Genomic DNA, 16,410 nt, shown 5'->3' on the forward strand with positions numbered 1-16,410 from the left:
ATTGGTGGTTTGCATGGTAAATATAATGAGATGCAGAGTCTCAGTCTGGACAGGCATTTAAACAGTTCAAAGGTCAGACAGACTCACGTCCACTCTTGAAGGTAAAATCGTAACAACTTTAGTTAATTTTATGTCTGATTTGTGTCCGAATTTAATCTATGTCATGGATGATTGTAAGAAGCTAAGAGGATAATACAAATGGTAGTGGGCATATCTGATTTGAATAGCAGATTTTGTTGGAAGTTCGCAGAAGGTAGGGCCCGACGAAGTACAGTCCCATGCATTCATATTTGTGCTGTGTTTTTATGTCATTCCATAATCGCGATGTAGGACCTATGGCTATCATGACCCCGAAAAAAGTGACTGTAATATGTAAATTTAGTTAAGAATAATAATAGATGTTCTCATTTTTTGTTCTTCTTCTTCCAGTAAAGAGGGAGACTCCGAGAAACTAAGAGTAATTTATACTGACAGTCACCAATATTGCATCAACAAACACTCGACAGTGCACGTGCGTGTGAAGCCCTCTCATCACGAGCTCACATAAACAATAGCGACAATGCAAACGTTAATGGTTTTACATGGCATATAATATGGGAAGGGTACCTTGACGTTGCCACCCTGCATATCATGGCTGTTTGCGTATAATCTAGAATGAAAAGATACGCTTGGGGTTTAGCGCCATTAGCTATGAAAATAAAAACAAAGAGACGAAAAACAAACTCATAAACAAACCAAACTAAAACTATTGTACACTTTATTTTCATGGTTTTTCGTGTGTTCATCGCAAACTGACAAAGTATAGAATGGGTAGCAAGAACCCTGCATCCTGCGATCTCATTGGTCGAGAGCTATGTGTTGATTTGTACTGGTCGCACGCTGAGTCACAATGGTAAACATGTTATCGCGCATTTGTCGCAAGAGTTTGTGCACTTGAAACAAAGGTTCGCCTATTAAGCAAGCATTCACGCACTCAGTACGAGATGCCTATTGGCTAAAACAATCATGCATCAGTTTTTACTGGAAGTATAGTTCTGAAGAGAAACCATGCATCCAGTAAAAACTGATGCATGGTTTTCGGGCTCTCGTCTATGGCAAGCCAAAAGGAAATGCATCCAGTAAATTTGTCATCACGACATCAGGTAACACGATAGAAAAATGGGTTTTTGGCAAGAAAATTACCCAATCTATAAAACAGATAACGCACATGTCTTTTCGTGCGTCAGGCGGAATATAGTGTGCATGCGGTAACTATGGAATTTAGCATAGACCCACTCGGCTTCGCCTCGTGGGTTAAGCATTCCATAGTTACCTTGTGCACACAATTCCGACTGATGCGCTCAGACCTGTGCGTCATTTGTACACTAATACATTGTATATATGGTTGTATATCTGATCATTCTGTGTGTGTTTTGTTTACTGATAGATGCTGTGCTCGCGACTACTCACCATGCCTGCTGTCAGGCATGGCCTGGTTAGATGCAAGGCATCAGCTTCTGCAGCCAAGCCTTTCATCTACCAGGACATGTTCAAACCAGAGCAGGCGCAAGATACTCCATACAAAAGACTCAGCGGTAAGTTCTCCGGAAACAGAATCTTCATGCTGAATATGTAGCTGTACATTTTGCATGGTAGAATTCTTGCATTGCCAGTATTTTTTTATGTGATAGAGATGCTATCATAAACAGATTCCAGAAATTACTTGATTCCAGAAATTACTTGGTACTAAAACTAAACAAAAAGAAAACAACAACAAGTATGAAATGTTAACACAAAATGAAATTTGAAGTCACATGTTGCCATATCTCCAGGTTAGCTCATATAGTCATTGGTGTAAAAAAAAAAAAAAAATGGAAAGGAGAGAGCATCACTAGACTTGGTGTTGCAATGGAGCATGCTCAATCTATTTTTTTAACGTTGGGATCTACTCCTCACAGGTGACTTCGTCTCGACTTTAGAGGTTCATGGCAGGAAGATCCTGAAGGTCGAACCAGAGGCTCTAACGATGCTAGCTTCTCAAGCCATGATTGATATCGCTCATCTTCTCCGTCCACAGCACCTGCAGGTAAATGTGACTGCCATGGCCGGTAGTGCTTGAATATACATATAAAAGGTACAGTTTGACCTCGATTATCCGGCCTCCTTTTATCCGGAAATCTCTGTTATCTGGACGCATTCATGCAGTGAAGGACTGTTGTTTTTTTGTTTTTTTCATCCAAAAATTGAGAAAAAACAGTGACTTTAACATCTTTTCATGGATCTATTTCACTAATTTCATGAGATGTGCATGATAGGTTTCTCAATATCTAATGAGGTAAACCATGTATGATTTTCACATAAAGATATAGGGGCTTACTTTATTTTTGTGAAGAAGGGACTGCAATTTTGCGCAGGCTAGCATAGATTACACCACCGTTGTGGGGTACGCTACCTGCCTAGCTGCTAGTGCACTGGGACGGCAGCTTGGACGGCAGCTATAAACATTAACATTGTGTCTCCCGTATCCGGCCAATTCGCTTATGCGGATGAGCACTGGTCCCGACATGGCCGGATAATCGAGGTCGATCTGTAATTCAAGGGATGGGATGGGAGGGGTCTTTAACAGAGACTGGTTTTAGGATGACCCAATCAGGGACATCAGTTTGTTGTGCAAAGTCTGATTGTTTGATTTATTCATTTTCTGTAACATTGTCCAGCAGGATAAACCCCCAACGTATGTTATGAAAACAACAATATCAGTAATAATGACAGTGTCAAATTAAATCTAATCCATTTCACATTGTTGGTTGTTGTAGTGTCTTGGCACTTACATGTATTGATTTGTCATATCATATTCACTTGTCATGTTGTCTCAAACAGTAGAGTACTGAAGTGTGGCATCACAGCCATTCACTGCCATGGAAAGTGGTTCTAAAAAACCTTACGTAACTGGAATGTCAAGGAACACAATGCTTGCTAACCATGCTCGTATCCAGTTCCATGCCACTGCCAGATGAAGCCGTGTGCAGAGGTATTTTAATTGTGTGGAACCAGCACTGAGCTATATCAAAATACGGTGACATCATCACTTTGATACTCTATATGATTCCTGTGAGGGCTAATGCCATTGCAGCAACCGTCACATCTTGCGACTGTTGTTTTGACCCGTTTGTGTTTTGAAACATTTGGTTTGCCTGCTCAGTGTGCGGCTGTATTTCATTATTTCATGCACCTCCTGCTTGCAGCAACTGCGGAACATTCTGGAAGATCCAGAAGCATCCAGCAATGATCGCTTTGTGGCCCTTGAGCTCCTGAAGAATGCAAACATTGCCTCAGGAATGGTTCTCCCAGGTTGCCAGGACACAGGAACCGCTATAATCATAGGTATGTCCTATCCACTATGGACTTCAGGGTCGTCTTTCATTGGTTGATGCTCCACAATGGCAACCTCAGTTATTTCAATTCTTTCCCTGCCAAAGATATAAATCAGTGATTTGGCTTCTGATAAATAGAATCCTTCTTCTATTAAAAAGAAACATGCAAACAAGTCACTTATCAAAGCGTGTCAGACAGTTCCGTGTAATCCTTAATTATTCTGCACAAACGTCCCATTATACCATTGCTTGTTGCCATTGTTGTGAATTTTAAAACAGAATTCTATGAACTTAAGTAGAGTTGGCTGTGAAGAATAAAATAACCCTGGTGTTAAAGTATTAAACTGAGGACCTACTCCAGAGTCTTCATGACAGCACTTGAGTATACATTGAAATGTTTTGCTTAGTGATTTTTAAGAAGACACAACGAGTGTAATTTGTCTTCATTTAGGAAAAAGAAGTCAAAACATAACAAGAATGCACTTTGTCCTTGCACTGAATCATTTTCCCATATCAGGAAAACGAGGTCAGAATGTTTGGACAGATGAGAGAGATGAGGAACACCTTTCAAGAGGTGTCTACAATACATACACACAGACAAATCTCAGATACTCACAGGTAAGGGAAAGCATGTTGTTATTACATGGCAAATACCAGATAATACTGCAAATATTGTTGATGACTAACTTCTCATTGATGTTTGCAAATTATGTTCCATAATCATAATGTAATCTCACGAGATGGTATGAAACTAATTCCTCCATCTGGCAAGATTTTCACTTTCAGACGTCTTGTTGCACTTGTATCATGGAATTTATATTTCCATTTCTAATCTTTTTGGTAAGATTATTTCCATAGTAGAAGTCCAAAAATAATCCAGAGAGGTAGCAGGTAGACTGCCTTCAGTATATTCAGCTTATTTTTAGTGTCTTCTTAGCTATTTCAAGGAGATATGTAAGCTGTTTGTAATTGATACAAGTGCAAGAAATTGATATAGGCATCAAATGATATGTATGAGGAAAATGGAGCAATGTTAAGAGTGTCTGTTACAATTTGTTCCTGTTAGAATTTAATCAAGTACTGGTACATATTTAAGCCTGTAGTATTTTCATCAAAGACTACCAGGTATGTGGTCCTTTCTGCTCCTGTCTTGTCAGTGTCAGCATAATCACATAAAAATGACTTGGAAACAATGTTTATAGAATGTAGATATTTTCTGTTAAGAAAACCTTGTTTGCAGACTGTCACATCCTGTTTGCATTATTAACAGTCATCATGTGTTTGAAGTGCGTGGCATCACTGACAATAAATTGAACCAGCCAAAAAGGTGATGAATGATACCATCATGTTTATCACAATGTCCAATAGAATGGTCCTTGATGTGCAAAGCCAATCATGATGACCTCAAATTGTTCAGCTTGCATGATGGTTACTCATCTTTTTGACTTTAATCATGCTGTGAATTTACACTTTATCTTAACCTGTTGAGGACGGGCTGATTTTGCTACAACAAATATTTCCCATATGACACTTTTCTGAGTACACTCAAGACTCATCCTCAATGGGTTAAAGACATTTATAGCTTATCTACTTGTCTGATATCAGCCCCAGTCATGATATTGTCTGTTTCTGTTGTCTTCTCTAGGTGTCACCAATCGATATGTTCAAAGAGGTCAACACAGGCACCAATCTTCCAGCACAGATAGAGCTCTATGCCACACCCGGTGACGAGTACAACTTCCTTTTCATAGCCAAGGGGGGTGGCTCAGCAAACAAAACTTTCCTCTACCAGCAGACGAAAGCACTGCTCAACCCCGAGAAACTCATGACATTTGTCAATGAAAAGATTAAGGTACCCCATGTTCTTATCGAGCGAGAGATTGTTAGTGAAACACTGTCATTTTGCTAATGCCATGAATGTATAAGTTCTGATGAAGTTGAAGATAACATTGTTAATGTGATGTGAGTCAGATTAGATTAAAACCACCTGATGTTGTAATATTTTAGCACCCCTGGGTGAAAAAATGGTACATCACTGTACGAAGGCATGAAGCGAGATGACTTTACTGCCAGTGTGAAATCCACCCATTGCTATTTTGTCAAAAACATTAAGAAATGAGATTGTAACATTTCATTGATTTTGTGTTTTAAATAAAAGGCTTGCATAAAATGTTTCAAAGATCTATTTTATAATCCAGCTATGAATTATGAATGAAGTGGCATAACAATGGACTACTAATCAATTTCAATGGAAATTCCACTACCTACCGGGTATTCATCTTCAGGAGCCACAGGTATTGCCTTGCAGTCTGTATCATGAACACAGATGTCAGCTAATACAGGAGCATCAGCCAATACATGAGGGTGTAATAAAACTGTTAAGGTTACATTTTCTGTAGCTGAATTTGAAAGACCTCAAGGAAGGAAAAATTAAGCTGTAACAACAGAATGTACATCTTTACACAAATCCAGACCCTCGGTACTGCAGCCTGCCCACCATATCACCTTGCCCTGGTAGTAGGGGGACTCTCCGCTGAGATGACGCTCAAGACAGTCAAGATGGCTTCCACCAAGTACTATGACAACTTGCCAACATCAGGTAGATATTTTAGCTCTGCACATTGTCACTGCAGCCAGTCAATCAAATCATTGAATGGAGCTGTAAAGATATACTGTATACTTGGTGTATTTCATGGTGTGTTTATTTTCCCAAATTTCTGGAGTCAACTGTGTCACAGTGGTCCTTGATCACAAATATGTTTACCTGCAAATTTGTCGTACGAGTCCTAATTTGCAAAATAAATGCCACATACAGGAGTCATCTTCCACTGAAAATCAATCATGCACTTTAGAGATAGAAGTTATTTTGTAATATACCTCAAATAAGTGTGCCAAAGGCATTATTTTTGTATCTGCTCATTGTAGGTCTCTGTGTGACAGTTTGTTTTATGATGCATTTCTTCAATTTTCAGCATGATATGTTATTCATTAAAATCCATTGTTGAATATGAAAAACTTAGTAGGATTCTTTTAATGGACTGGTTAGAGCCCCATATGGGATGTGACAATAGGAGGCAAACAATCTAATCACAAATTATGAACAAATGGTCCAAAGTGTAATGACATATCATTGCTCGTGGCTTGGCTGGTGGTATTTGAAATGTTATTCCACCACAAATTTCCATCCCTGATAGGGAATGATCAAGGCAGGGCATTCCGAGATCTGGAGCTTGAGAAAAAGATTCACGAACTGTCCCAGCAGCTGGGCATTGGAGCCCAGTTTGGAGGGAAGTACTTCTGCCATGACGTCAGGGTTGTTCGTCTTCCAAGGCATGGTGCATCATGTCCAGTCGGCATTGGAGTGTCCTGCTCGGCAGACCGACAGGTATCACAGTCGAGGCAACCATCACAAAAGTCTTGAATCAATAGACATGCACGGTTTTGTTGTTTGTCCCTGAAAGAGAAACCAAGAGAGAATCACTGCAAGTGTGTAGGGATATTTTCTTGATATTGAGAGACCTGTGGATTGTGGAAATTGCTGACTTTATCAAACTTTCATATCTAGTGCTTGCAAAAGAAATAAAAAAACAAATTGGCAACTTAAAAAAGCGATTTCTTTGGTTTGAAAATTCTGTCATCTTAATCAATTTTATTTTGGTATGACCAAATTAATTTATCATGATAATTGTTTTCATAATTAATGTTGTGTACAAAACCACCTTCCAACAGGAATTATGTATATGATTATCGTTGTCATGTATCAAAAGCATTTTTAACAGTAAGCATTACAAGTTTTGTTTCCTCAGTGTGCCTCACGAGGTAATTTTTGATGGAATGAGACTACAAGTTCCTTGCTTCTGGTGTGCATGAAATCCACAGGCTGTAGGGAAGATCACAAGTGAGGGTGTGTTCTTGGAGCAGCTTGAGACGAACCCCATCAAGTACCTGCCTGAGGTACAGGAGGGCGAGCTGAGTGGAGATGTCATCAAGGTTGACCTTAATCGGCCGATGGACGAAGTGCTGGCCGAGCTGACACAGTACCCGATCAGGACGCGGCTGAGTCTGACCGGCACACTCGTGGTTGCTCGGGACATTGCCCATGCCAAGCTACAGGAGAGGATTGATGCAGGGGAGGGACTTCCCCAGTACATCAAGGACCATCCTGTCTACTATGCTGGACCCGCTAAGACTCCAGAGGTACTGTATATACCAACAAAGAACTCCATTTCTCAATATGTTAACTTTTTTACAAACATTTGCACTTACTGTACCAAATCTGTCCTGCGTCTGTTGTGTTGTGATGATTGTTATAAATGTCTTCCTGTCTTTATAATATTTTTCCTTTCTATGCAAACCTGTCCAGGTTTATGGGTATAAATGCATATATTTGTATGGGTGTGTGTCTGCTCATTTGGTGATAGAATAATTATTTAGTGACCATCTGCTCACACAAAGAAGTATTTATATTTTGCTGTTGTTGGAGAATTGGGGACATTTCATGATGTGTTTTGGCAGATATTTTTTCTGACAAACTGTTAGAAACTATTGAAATCCTTGCATCTGATTGGCTGAGACAAAATGCTTGATGAAATGCCTCCCAGGTGTATTTTCTTTTGATAAAGATTTGAATTAATGTTAATTATATGCATCTCAGTGATAAAGCTAATCTTGGTTCTTCATACTCATGCTACATTTTGAAACCTCAAATAGTGTCTTATTCATGGGAGGGAAATGTTTCTCCAACTCCAGATATCTAGTCAGCCAGCTTCCATGTGCTCGCACCTGCTCTCATATCCCTTCCACTAAAGATAACACTCTCCCACTAGACTCTTGTGATATCTTAAGGTTTTGGCCTCATATATTTCTTCCTCTCCACAGGGTTACGAATCAGGTTCCTTCGGTCCAACCACTGCTGGTAGGATGGACTCCTACGTCAACTCCTTCCAAGCTCAAGGAGGGTCAAAGGTTATGTTGGCCAAGGGCAACAGAAGCAAAGAGGTAATTACCAGGATGCACAGCAAAAGGGGTCAAAGGTTAGACCCCAGTATGTCCATTCAGTTTTCTGCCATTGCAAAAGAGCTAACCGTCCAGTGACAGAGTTATTTGAGGCTTGCAGTAAATATTAGTGAGGTGACCACAGCAAAGTATTTTTCAGTCAAAAAAGTGAAATTCTGAATCTGGGAACTCCTTTGAAAATGGAATCTATCATGCATACATTACAATCAAACCAGATTATCCATCGACAATGACTGCATACCAGTTGCAGGAAACCATGCACATGACATTTCACAGTGTAGCTGGTAACATGTAGCACATTAAGGGTTATCATTGAGAGTTATGGAGTTGTGTTTGCATGAAAATAGGAATCCCTGTTGACACTGAGTCCACATGCTACTGAAGACTTTGTTCGCAAAAACCGATAAGTCCATTTTTGAAGATTTTGAAGTACGGTCGCTGTCATAAAGTACAAAACAATACCATTTAAATGATATATTGGTCACTACATATAAAGGTACATTTTTGAAGTTATGGTCAAAAGAAGCAAACATTTTCTTATTATTCTCTTTATTTTTCTTAACCTTTAATCGCAAATATCTCCATTTGGCAAATATGGACTTATCGGTTTTTGCAAACAAACTCTTCATATATTCTTGTTTCCCCTTTATCTTCACCAAGGTGACAAAGGCTTGTAAAACCCATGGAGGATTCTACCTGGGATCCATTGGCGGGCCTGCCGCCATCCTGGCCCAGAACTGCATCAAGAAGGTGGAGGTGCTGGAGTACCCCGAGCTCGGCATGGAGGCTATCTGGCGCGTTGAGGTGGAGGACTTCCCCGCGTTCATTGTCGTCGACGACAAGGGCAACGACTTCTTCAAACAGTGGCAGGTGGAATGAACAGGAAGGAATCTCGGTTGACAATCAGTGTGTGATTGATAGCCAGTGGACATGCTGCAGTTGGGTTGCTAAAGATCCAGAACACAATCTCTCTCAATGCCCCTCCCCCTTTTTGCCTTCCCACATTCTTTATTCCTGGTATATTCTCATTAGAAAGCAACTGAGTAAGATACAGCACTGTTGACAGTAACACAGATATACATACTTGCCTGCAAAACAATATCATATTATGTATTCAAGGTCATTTTTTAAATACTTATAGTGCTGCTGTGAAAGCTGAGCCACATATTTGGCCACAATGGTATAATTTTACAAACTTCATTGCCCATAACCATTCAGTGGAGCTCAGCACTTTCCTTTATTTTATTTCTTTTTATGTTATATAAATACACAGTCTTAGACGTGCATATTTCCAGTTCGAGGATAAAGTTGATGTGAACAACAGCAACCTATGTAGCCCCTTTAGTATTCAGTTTGTGTGTATGTGTGTGTGTTTGTACCCAGATATTAACATACATAAACTGCCAGTCTATCAACCCATTGAGTATTTCATCTTTGATGACCACATAGTTTTACCATCCCTCCTGCGCTTGGAGGCTCAAGTGGCTGATTATACTCGCATCTTATTTTCTCTCACCATCGTCATCATCAAAGTCATCATTATCATTTTATGAACTCCTGGATATTTGTTCGCAATTGAGCCATCTACACCTCCACTAAAGACAAAAAGAACAGCATACTGTCTAATGATAGCAACTCTGAGGCTATTTACTGACTGCATTTCACATCTGTTTTTACCTCGATCACTTTGTCAACTTGATGATAACAAGTATGGGGAGATTATTGGTGCATAGTGACATTTTTTCTAGTGGATTTCAGATTTCTGGCTGAATGTTCCCAGAGCACAATGCCATCAATTGTCATTCCCTTCTTGCTTCTTGAGGTGATCTTGCAAATCATATGCAAATGTGAAAACTGATTTAACAGTACATTGTAGTGCTTTATCTGCATATCTGGCCTGTCAATAATGTGAGTGAATTCCTTTCAAATATGACTGAAAGTAGTTGGCACTGAATACAAATGGAACATGCCGATATCAATTGCATGTAGCAACAGCATGTATTTTATTGGGGGGGGGGGGGGATACATGATATGAGAGCAATCTGAATCAGACTTTAAATGTAACTCCATATTGATATCTAATCTGAATGCCTGGACACACCATTTAGAATGGCAGAAAATCATGTCTGGGCAGTTGTCAAAAACAATGAAATTATCAAGTGAGGTGACATTAAAAGTAGAATTTAAAACACAGGAAATATATGAATATCCACTTCGGGTAATAATATAAGTTTGTTTTTGTTTGTTTGTTCGTCATCCCCCCCCCCCTTTTTTTTTAATATAGAGCAGCTCTCAGCTGCCAATCCCCGTAAATACGCTGTTATTATGAATCAAAGATGCACTGACCAGGTGTGTAGTCACCAACCCCAAGGATCTACAAAACAGTATTTGTGTAACTGTGGGAAACATCATTTTCATCTCCTTATTCAAGAGATCAATGCTTAGTGACGGTATAGCAAGTAATCCAGAGCATGTTTTAAGCCAAAAGAAATGTGGACTTTTCAAAGTAGTCTATTCTTTGCAAAGGAAAAGGTTAAATGTCCTCATTCAAGAAATATGTATCTCTTCTTGATCTGCTGGTTTCAATTACATCTCTGAACATAGACAATGTTGAATGACGGGTGGTTTATGGAAAGTTCCTATTTTCGCTCAATTTCGCACAAAACTCATTTGGCAAGTCTACTTTTATCAGTGCCCTAATGGGAAAAGAAAAGCTAGATTTGAAGCGATATTCATCATATGGCAATGCAAGGGAATTGGAGCTGATTTTAAAAGGAGCCAGTCCTGTGCTATAGAGTGTATTTGTGCAAATATGTATATCAGGGCAAATTGAGAATAAAGATTTTATTATTCGAACATTCATGATAAACTTGTCTGTCATGGTTTAGGAGTCCAAAGAAATGGATAGTCAATTCCAAGATGAGGAATTTTTTACACCAGATCTTAATGGAGAAATGAGAGAGAGAGATTAATACACACAATGTATATGTGTGTGTGTGTGTGTGTGTGTGTGTGTGTGTGTGTGTGTGCGCGCGCGCACATGTGTCTGTGTCTGTGACTGTATCAATGTATTCGATATGGAACATTAAAAATTAATCACCATCATGTAGTTCTGGGGGAGGGGCATAATCAAAAGTGGTGTGAGAGAGCTATTATTTTCTTTAATGCTTACAGGCAACTTTCCATCATGTAGACATGAATAATGTAATTTGATATGTCCTATTCATAGCAATCGCATATTTGATGACTGGATTGTATGTCAAACCTTGTGACCATAGTCAAGTGAGTCTCTGCCTTTAATGTGGTAACATAAACCGGGGGAGGGGGGCATTTCATGAAGCGTTTTGGTCGAATATTTTCCTGACAAACTGTCAAAAGCTACAGCTGAAATCCTTGCATCTGATTGGCTGACAAACTTTGTCTGACAAAGCTGTCGGACAAAATGCTTCATGAAATGCCCCCAGATATCCACCCTTTCTTGTGCAGATGGTAACTCGTTAGTGAGACACACTCCAAACACAACACAAAGAATGAAGTCTCTCATACACATGGTGTTGCCGAGTCAAATGCCGGTCCTTTTCAATCATATTTAATTCATCCGACCTTGAGGCGGGTGTGGCGTTCAGTTGGAAATTCACACTTTTCTCCTGTGACGTGACAGGCGATATTCTCTTCACTATTCAAGGAGATCTGAACGGGGCCTAGCAAATACTCATCACTCACAAGAAGCACACAAAATAAGATAATTTGAACAGTTGTGAACATCACTGCTTACAAGGGAAATGTGTCGATTTTGATCGAAGCGTCTTGATTTTCTTGATCGAAGCGTCAGGCCGTTTGTCACCGTTAACAATTTTCTCACGGCGTCAATTTGAAAGTGGCATATTCACACCATAATGTGCACCATCTTCACTCCCTACAGACCACTCTCTGCCTCTTCTTATCGGCTGGGCGTGACTCATTCTCAGAAACTGTTCCTCTATTGTACATTCTCCCCAGTCATGAAGCAGGTGTTTTACTTGAAATGTAATTATCACTTTGTCCTTGCGAAATGATCAAATAACTTTGGAATTTAATTTATACTAGAGCTTATTGGCCCGAATTCACGAAGGTGGTACAAACAAAACCATGGTCTAAACCATGGACAAAAACCATGGAGCGCTAAGTGTCAAACAGAATATTTCGTTAGGAAATTGGTCATTTCGTCGACAAAATGACTGTTTCGTTAACGAAATTATCATTTCGTGGACGAAATGTTCATTTAGTTACAAAATGTTGTCATTTCTTTACAAAATAATCATTTCATCGACGAAATGACTGATTTCGTAGCGAAATATCGCATGCGACACTTGGCATTCCATGGTTTTTGTCCATGGTTTAAACCATGGTTTCATTTGTACCACCTTCGTGAATTCAGGCCTTTGTGTTTCCATATTACTATGGATGGAAGGCTTGCGATCGTAGACTAAGGAGTTGTGATATGCTAAAAGAATAAGCCACGCTTTCTCTCACGCAACAATAATAAGTATACTTCAAATTATCATGCTTTCCACAAAAGAAAACACGCATCATGTGAAATTTATTAACCCTTCCATTTTATACCTAAGGGGTTGTAACTGTGATTTAGAACATCTAGAAATTCATAACGGTGCTTTTTAGTTGTTGCTGCTGTTTTTTTTTTTTTTTCAATGAGATATAATGTATTTGGTCATCAATTATATCAACATGACTTGTGTTCTGTGATACATCATCGGCATACAGAATGACAGATGCACAGTCAACCTTGCATAAGTCGAATTCACAGTGACAGAAGAAAATCCTCCGACTTACATGTATTTCAATTTACACAATGATATGTAAGTGAAGATCCGCCTGACCGGGGCAGATTTTTCTTCGACTTAGTGGTCAATTTTTTGACTTGTGTGATGTCGACTTAGGTGCGTTTGACTGTATAATACACACAGTGCTTTTTTTTTTTCTTTTTTTTTCTTTTTTTTTTTCAGGATGACATTGATACAAGAAGCATCATACCAACCGGAAGCAAGTCAGCACCCCTTTTTATGTGCAGTTGACCTGGCGCTTATAACGGACAATGTAATGCTTACCATGCAGTGCGTATATGGTGGCCGGAAAAAAAAAAAATGTGCATAAGGCTATCAAAACAGGACAGTCGAAATCAAATGCTGTGTGTGTGCTTGTGAAAAAAAAATCAAAACTTGAATTGTCATCTGCAACGCCGATACTCGTGACAATGAAAAATATTATGACAATTTTTCCATTGTTATTTCATCATTATACCCACATTCTTTCGATTAATACCGTAATACTCACGAAATGATCAAGCAATAAAGGCGAGCCCGTTTGCATCGACAGCTCAGCACATGTGCAGTCAGATACCGTTCAGAATGACCTGTTGTTTGATATCCAGAACGTTTGTCATTGATATCTCATTGCCTATCTATTTGATGCTTATATCTACTCGTGTTTGTTTGATTCTTATTTTAAATGGAATGGCTTGATCAGATAGTTCGACGTAAGTGGTATGTACAATGTACATTAATAGCATAAAGAGCCTGTCGTCCACTTTGAGGTAAGTAAATTTCATTATTTCTAGAATCAAATGTATATTTCGTGGCAATACGCAGTGCAGTCATACCATTGCCACCTTGATACCCGGCAACTGTCGCTTTTCATGAATGTCCAAAAATCGTCTCCTCTTGATTGGCAAAACAGAAGGCCTCATCGACTCGTCGTTAATGTCCTCTTTCGAATCGCCTTCATTCCCCAGTGACGACACCCTCACAACTCTTCGTATCTGTTTGGATCCATTCAGGTCGCTGCCGCTTCCACTGATTGTGACCTCAGCAATTTCCCTCCCATTCAATTTGTTCGGATATAGAATGTAGAGTGATCCGTCCATAGAAAACGCTGGCATGCGCAATAATGGATATGAGCTAATTCCATGCAGTGGGATCTTGGGTGATATTTGCCCTCTTGTCTTCTGCGTTAAATCATTTTGTGTAAGCATATCACTATCACTAGTTTCGTTTGTTTCCTGCACATCGACCAGTCTTAATTCTCCCTCCTCAGATATTTCGGAGTTATTTTGTTCATGATCGTCATTGCTAGTACTCCTTTCATCTTGCGAGGAATGTCCAGACGAGTCATTAATAAGTTGATGCAATCTCTGAAGCGGTGAAGGCGGTTCTTCTGGGTAGGCGGATAAGGTGAACTCGTCCTCTGGAGACCTCGGCATTGTGGTCTCGAAGAGTGTAGAAAAGTTATCCCTTTGCGAGGATGGGTAGCTATCGTCACCACCAACTGGAATGGAGTCATCACGAACTTTAGCTTGTCTCGTCAGGGTCACGGACGGACAGGTTTTCATTCTTTGTCTTTGTCCGCTTCCCGCCTCATTGGCTGCTGATGAGCATTCCTGTACGTCGGTTTCCTTTTCGGAAAAGTCTGATTTTCGGCTGCCATCTTTTATTTGATATGCCAAATCATCTTCGTCACTCACGAATCCACGGTTAACTTTTCCCTGCATTGCCTGCTCGACCAGCTCCCACTCTGGTTTCTGTAAAAGTGGATCTGCAGCAATGTGTTCCTCTCGCGCAAGACGCTCGACAATGTTTCCTACTTCTTCAAGAGTTTCGGAGGATACTTTGTGCTTCGGTTCTGTCTCGGCGGAGGTATCGGGTGATGCGTCGCGATTCTTTTGGAAGTCGTCGCCCAAGTGATGCGGCTTCCGTTCATTATTTTCCGCTTCCTGTACTGTGTCACTGCAATGGGAAGCATCTTTATTTTCTGATTCAGTTTGAGAATTTTCTTCAGCACTTGGTGATGACGATGGAGGTGATGAAGTCTTCAGAAGATCCTCTTGGAGCTTCATGGTAGACATGATCTGCAGCGTCGTCCGGGGCACGCGATGTACCTTTTCGTGTTTCGTCGCCAACATTGACAAAAATCGTGAGGATCGAGGGGATGATCGAGGTGATGATCGATCACTAGTGAAGCCAACCTCCTCGGCGATGGGCGCAAGGAAGCGGTAATCGCTCCCGCGACCTCTCTGTGACCAACTATCATTCGATTCGTCATCGCCGTCCTCAGCGGAAGTAATGCTGATAACAGGTACCGTAGGCATAGAAGAGTGTTTCCTAGTGAGGTTCCCATGTTTGGTGCTCTTTTCACAATGTTCGCTGCGTATTTTGATTTGTTGCGCATGTGCCATCATCGCTTGCTGAAATGCCAATGTTACCGCCTGGGGGTCCGTGGACAATGGGCCACGCAAGCGCACCGTTTGCTCATGATTCACTGATAATGGTTTAGGGGTTTGAAGTGCGTCCTGTTTACTCGGTACCGCTCCTGGCGACATAACCCCACTGGAAGACGGTCTACTCGCCTGTTGACATAGGGAAGTTTCAACAGGGATGTCTTTTGTGGAGACAATGTTTGGTGGCGCGCTGCTCCTTCTGCCTTTCAGCCTCCTCAGGTCAGCTCGTCCCAGGATTCTGCCACGTATTTCGGCCTCGATCCGGGTCAGCTCCAGATCTTGTAGATCCTCATCACTTTCACCTACTGCTAGATGGTCAATCTGTGTCCCTCCGTAGGACAGTCCGTTGTTATTGAGTTCATAAGAATCTTTGTCGAAAGCGACCGTTCCTCCCTCACGAAAAGCTGTTCTCGCAACGCTGCGTGCAGATGAAATCTCTCCCGCTACCGGAAAAGTATGATCGACAGATCTTCTTTCTTCGTGATTCGGAACCGAGTCTCCATTTGCAAATTTGCTGTCCAATTGAGGAACAGGTTCCTGGATGTAGAATATCCTTTCAACGGTTTCGCTTGACCCTCGACCAGGCATGTTGACCGGAAGTGTGATGACATATCCATGTGAATCATAGCTTTCCGGGTGGAAATATTCCCCGTCCTCCTTTCCAGAATATTCGCTCCAACTCCCAGATCCTGTACATTGAGAACAAAGATGAATTAAAACACTCGTTGCATATACACCTATTCCTTTTCAACTAAGCTTTCATTCGATCAA

At 40.5% G+C, this 16,410-nt stretch overlaps 1 protein-coding gene across 1 annotated transcript; it reads left to right on the forward strand.

The window, feature by feature from the left end:
• Positions 1-65: 65 nt before the first annotated feature.
• LOC140238443 (fumarate hydratase class I, aerobic-like) lies at positions 66-11,232 on the forward strand. The gene is made up of 11 exons (XM_072318346.1): positions 66-101; positions 1,427-1,574; positions 1,938-2,065; positions 3,225-3,363; positions 3,871-3,971; positions 4,999-5,205; positions 5,826-5,952; positions 6,548-6,738; positions 7,233-7,550; positions 8,232-8,351; positions 9,030-11,232. The coding sequence occupies exons 2-11, from the start codon at positions 1,427-1,429 to the stop codon at positions 9,246-9,248; spliced, it is 1,698 nt and encodes a 565-aa protein (XP_072174447.1). The 5' UTR covers positions 66-101; the 3' UTR covers positions 9,249-11,232.
• The last annotated feature ends 5,178 nt before the right edge of the window (positions 11,233-16,410 follow it).

This window comes from Diadema setosum, chromosome 15 (assembly GCF_964275005.1).
Source record: "Diadema setosum chromosome 15, eeDiaSeto1, whole genome shotgun sequence".
NCBI classification, from domain to species: Eukaryota; Metazoa; Echinodermata; class Echinoidea; order Diadematoida; family Diadematidae; genus Diadema; species Diadema setosum.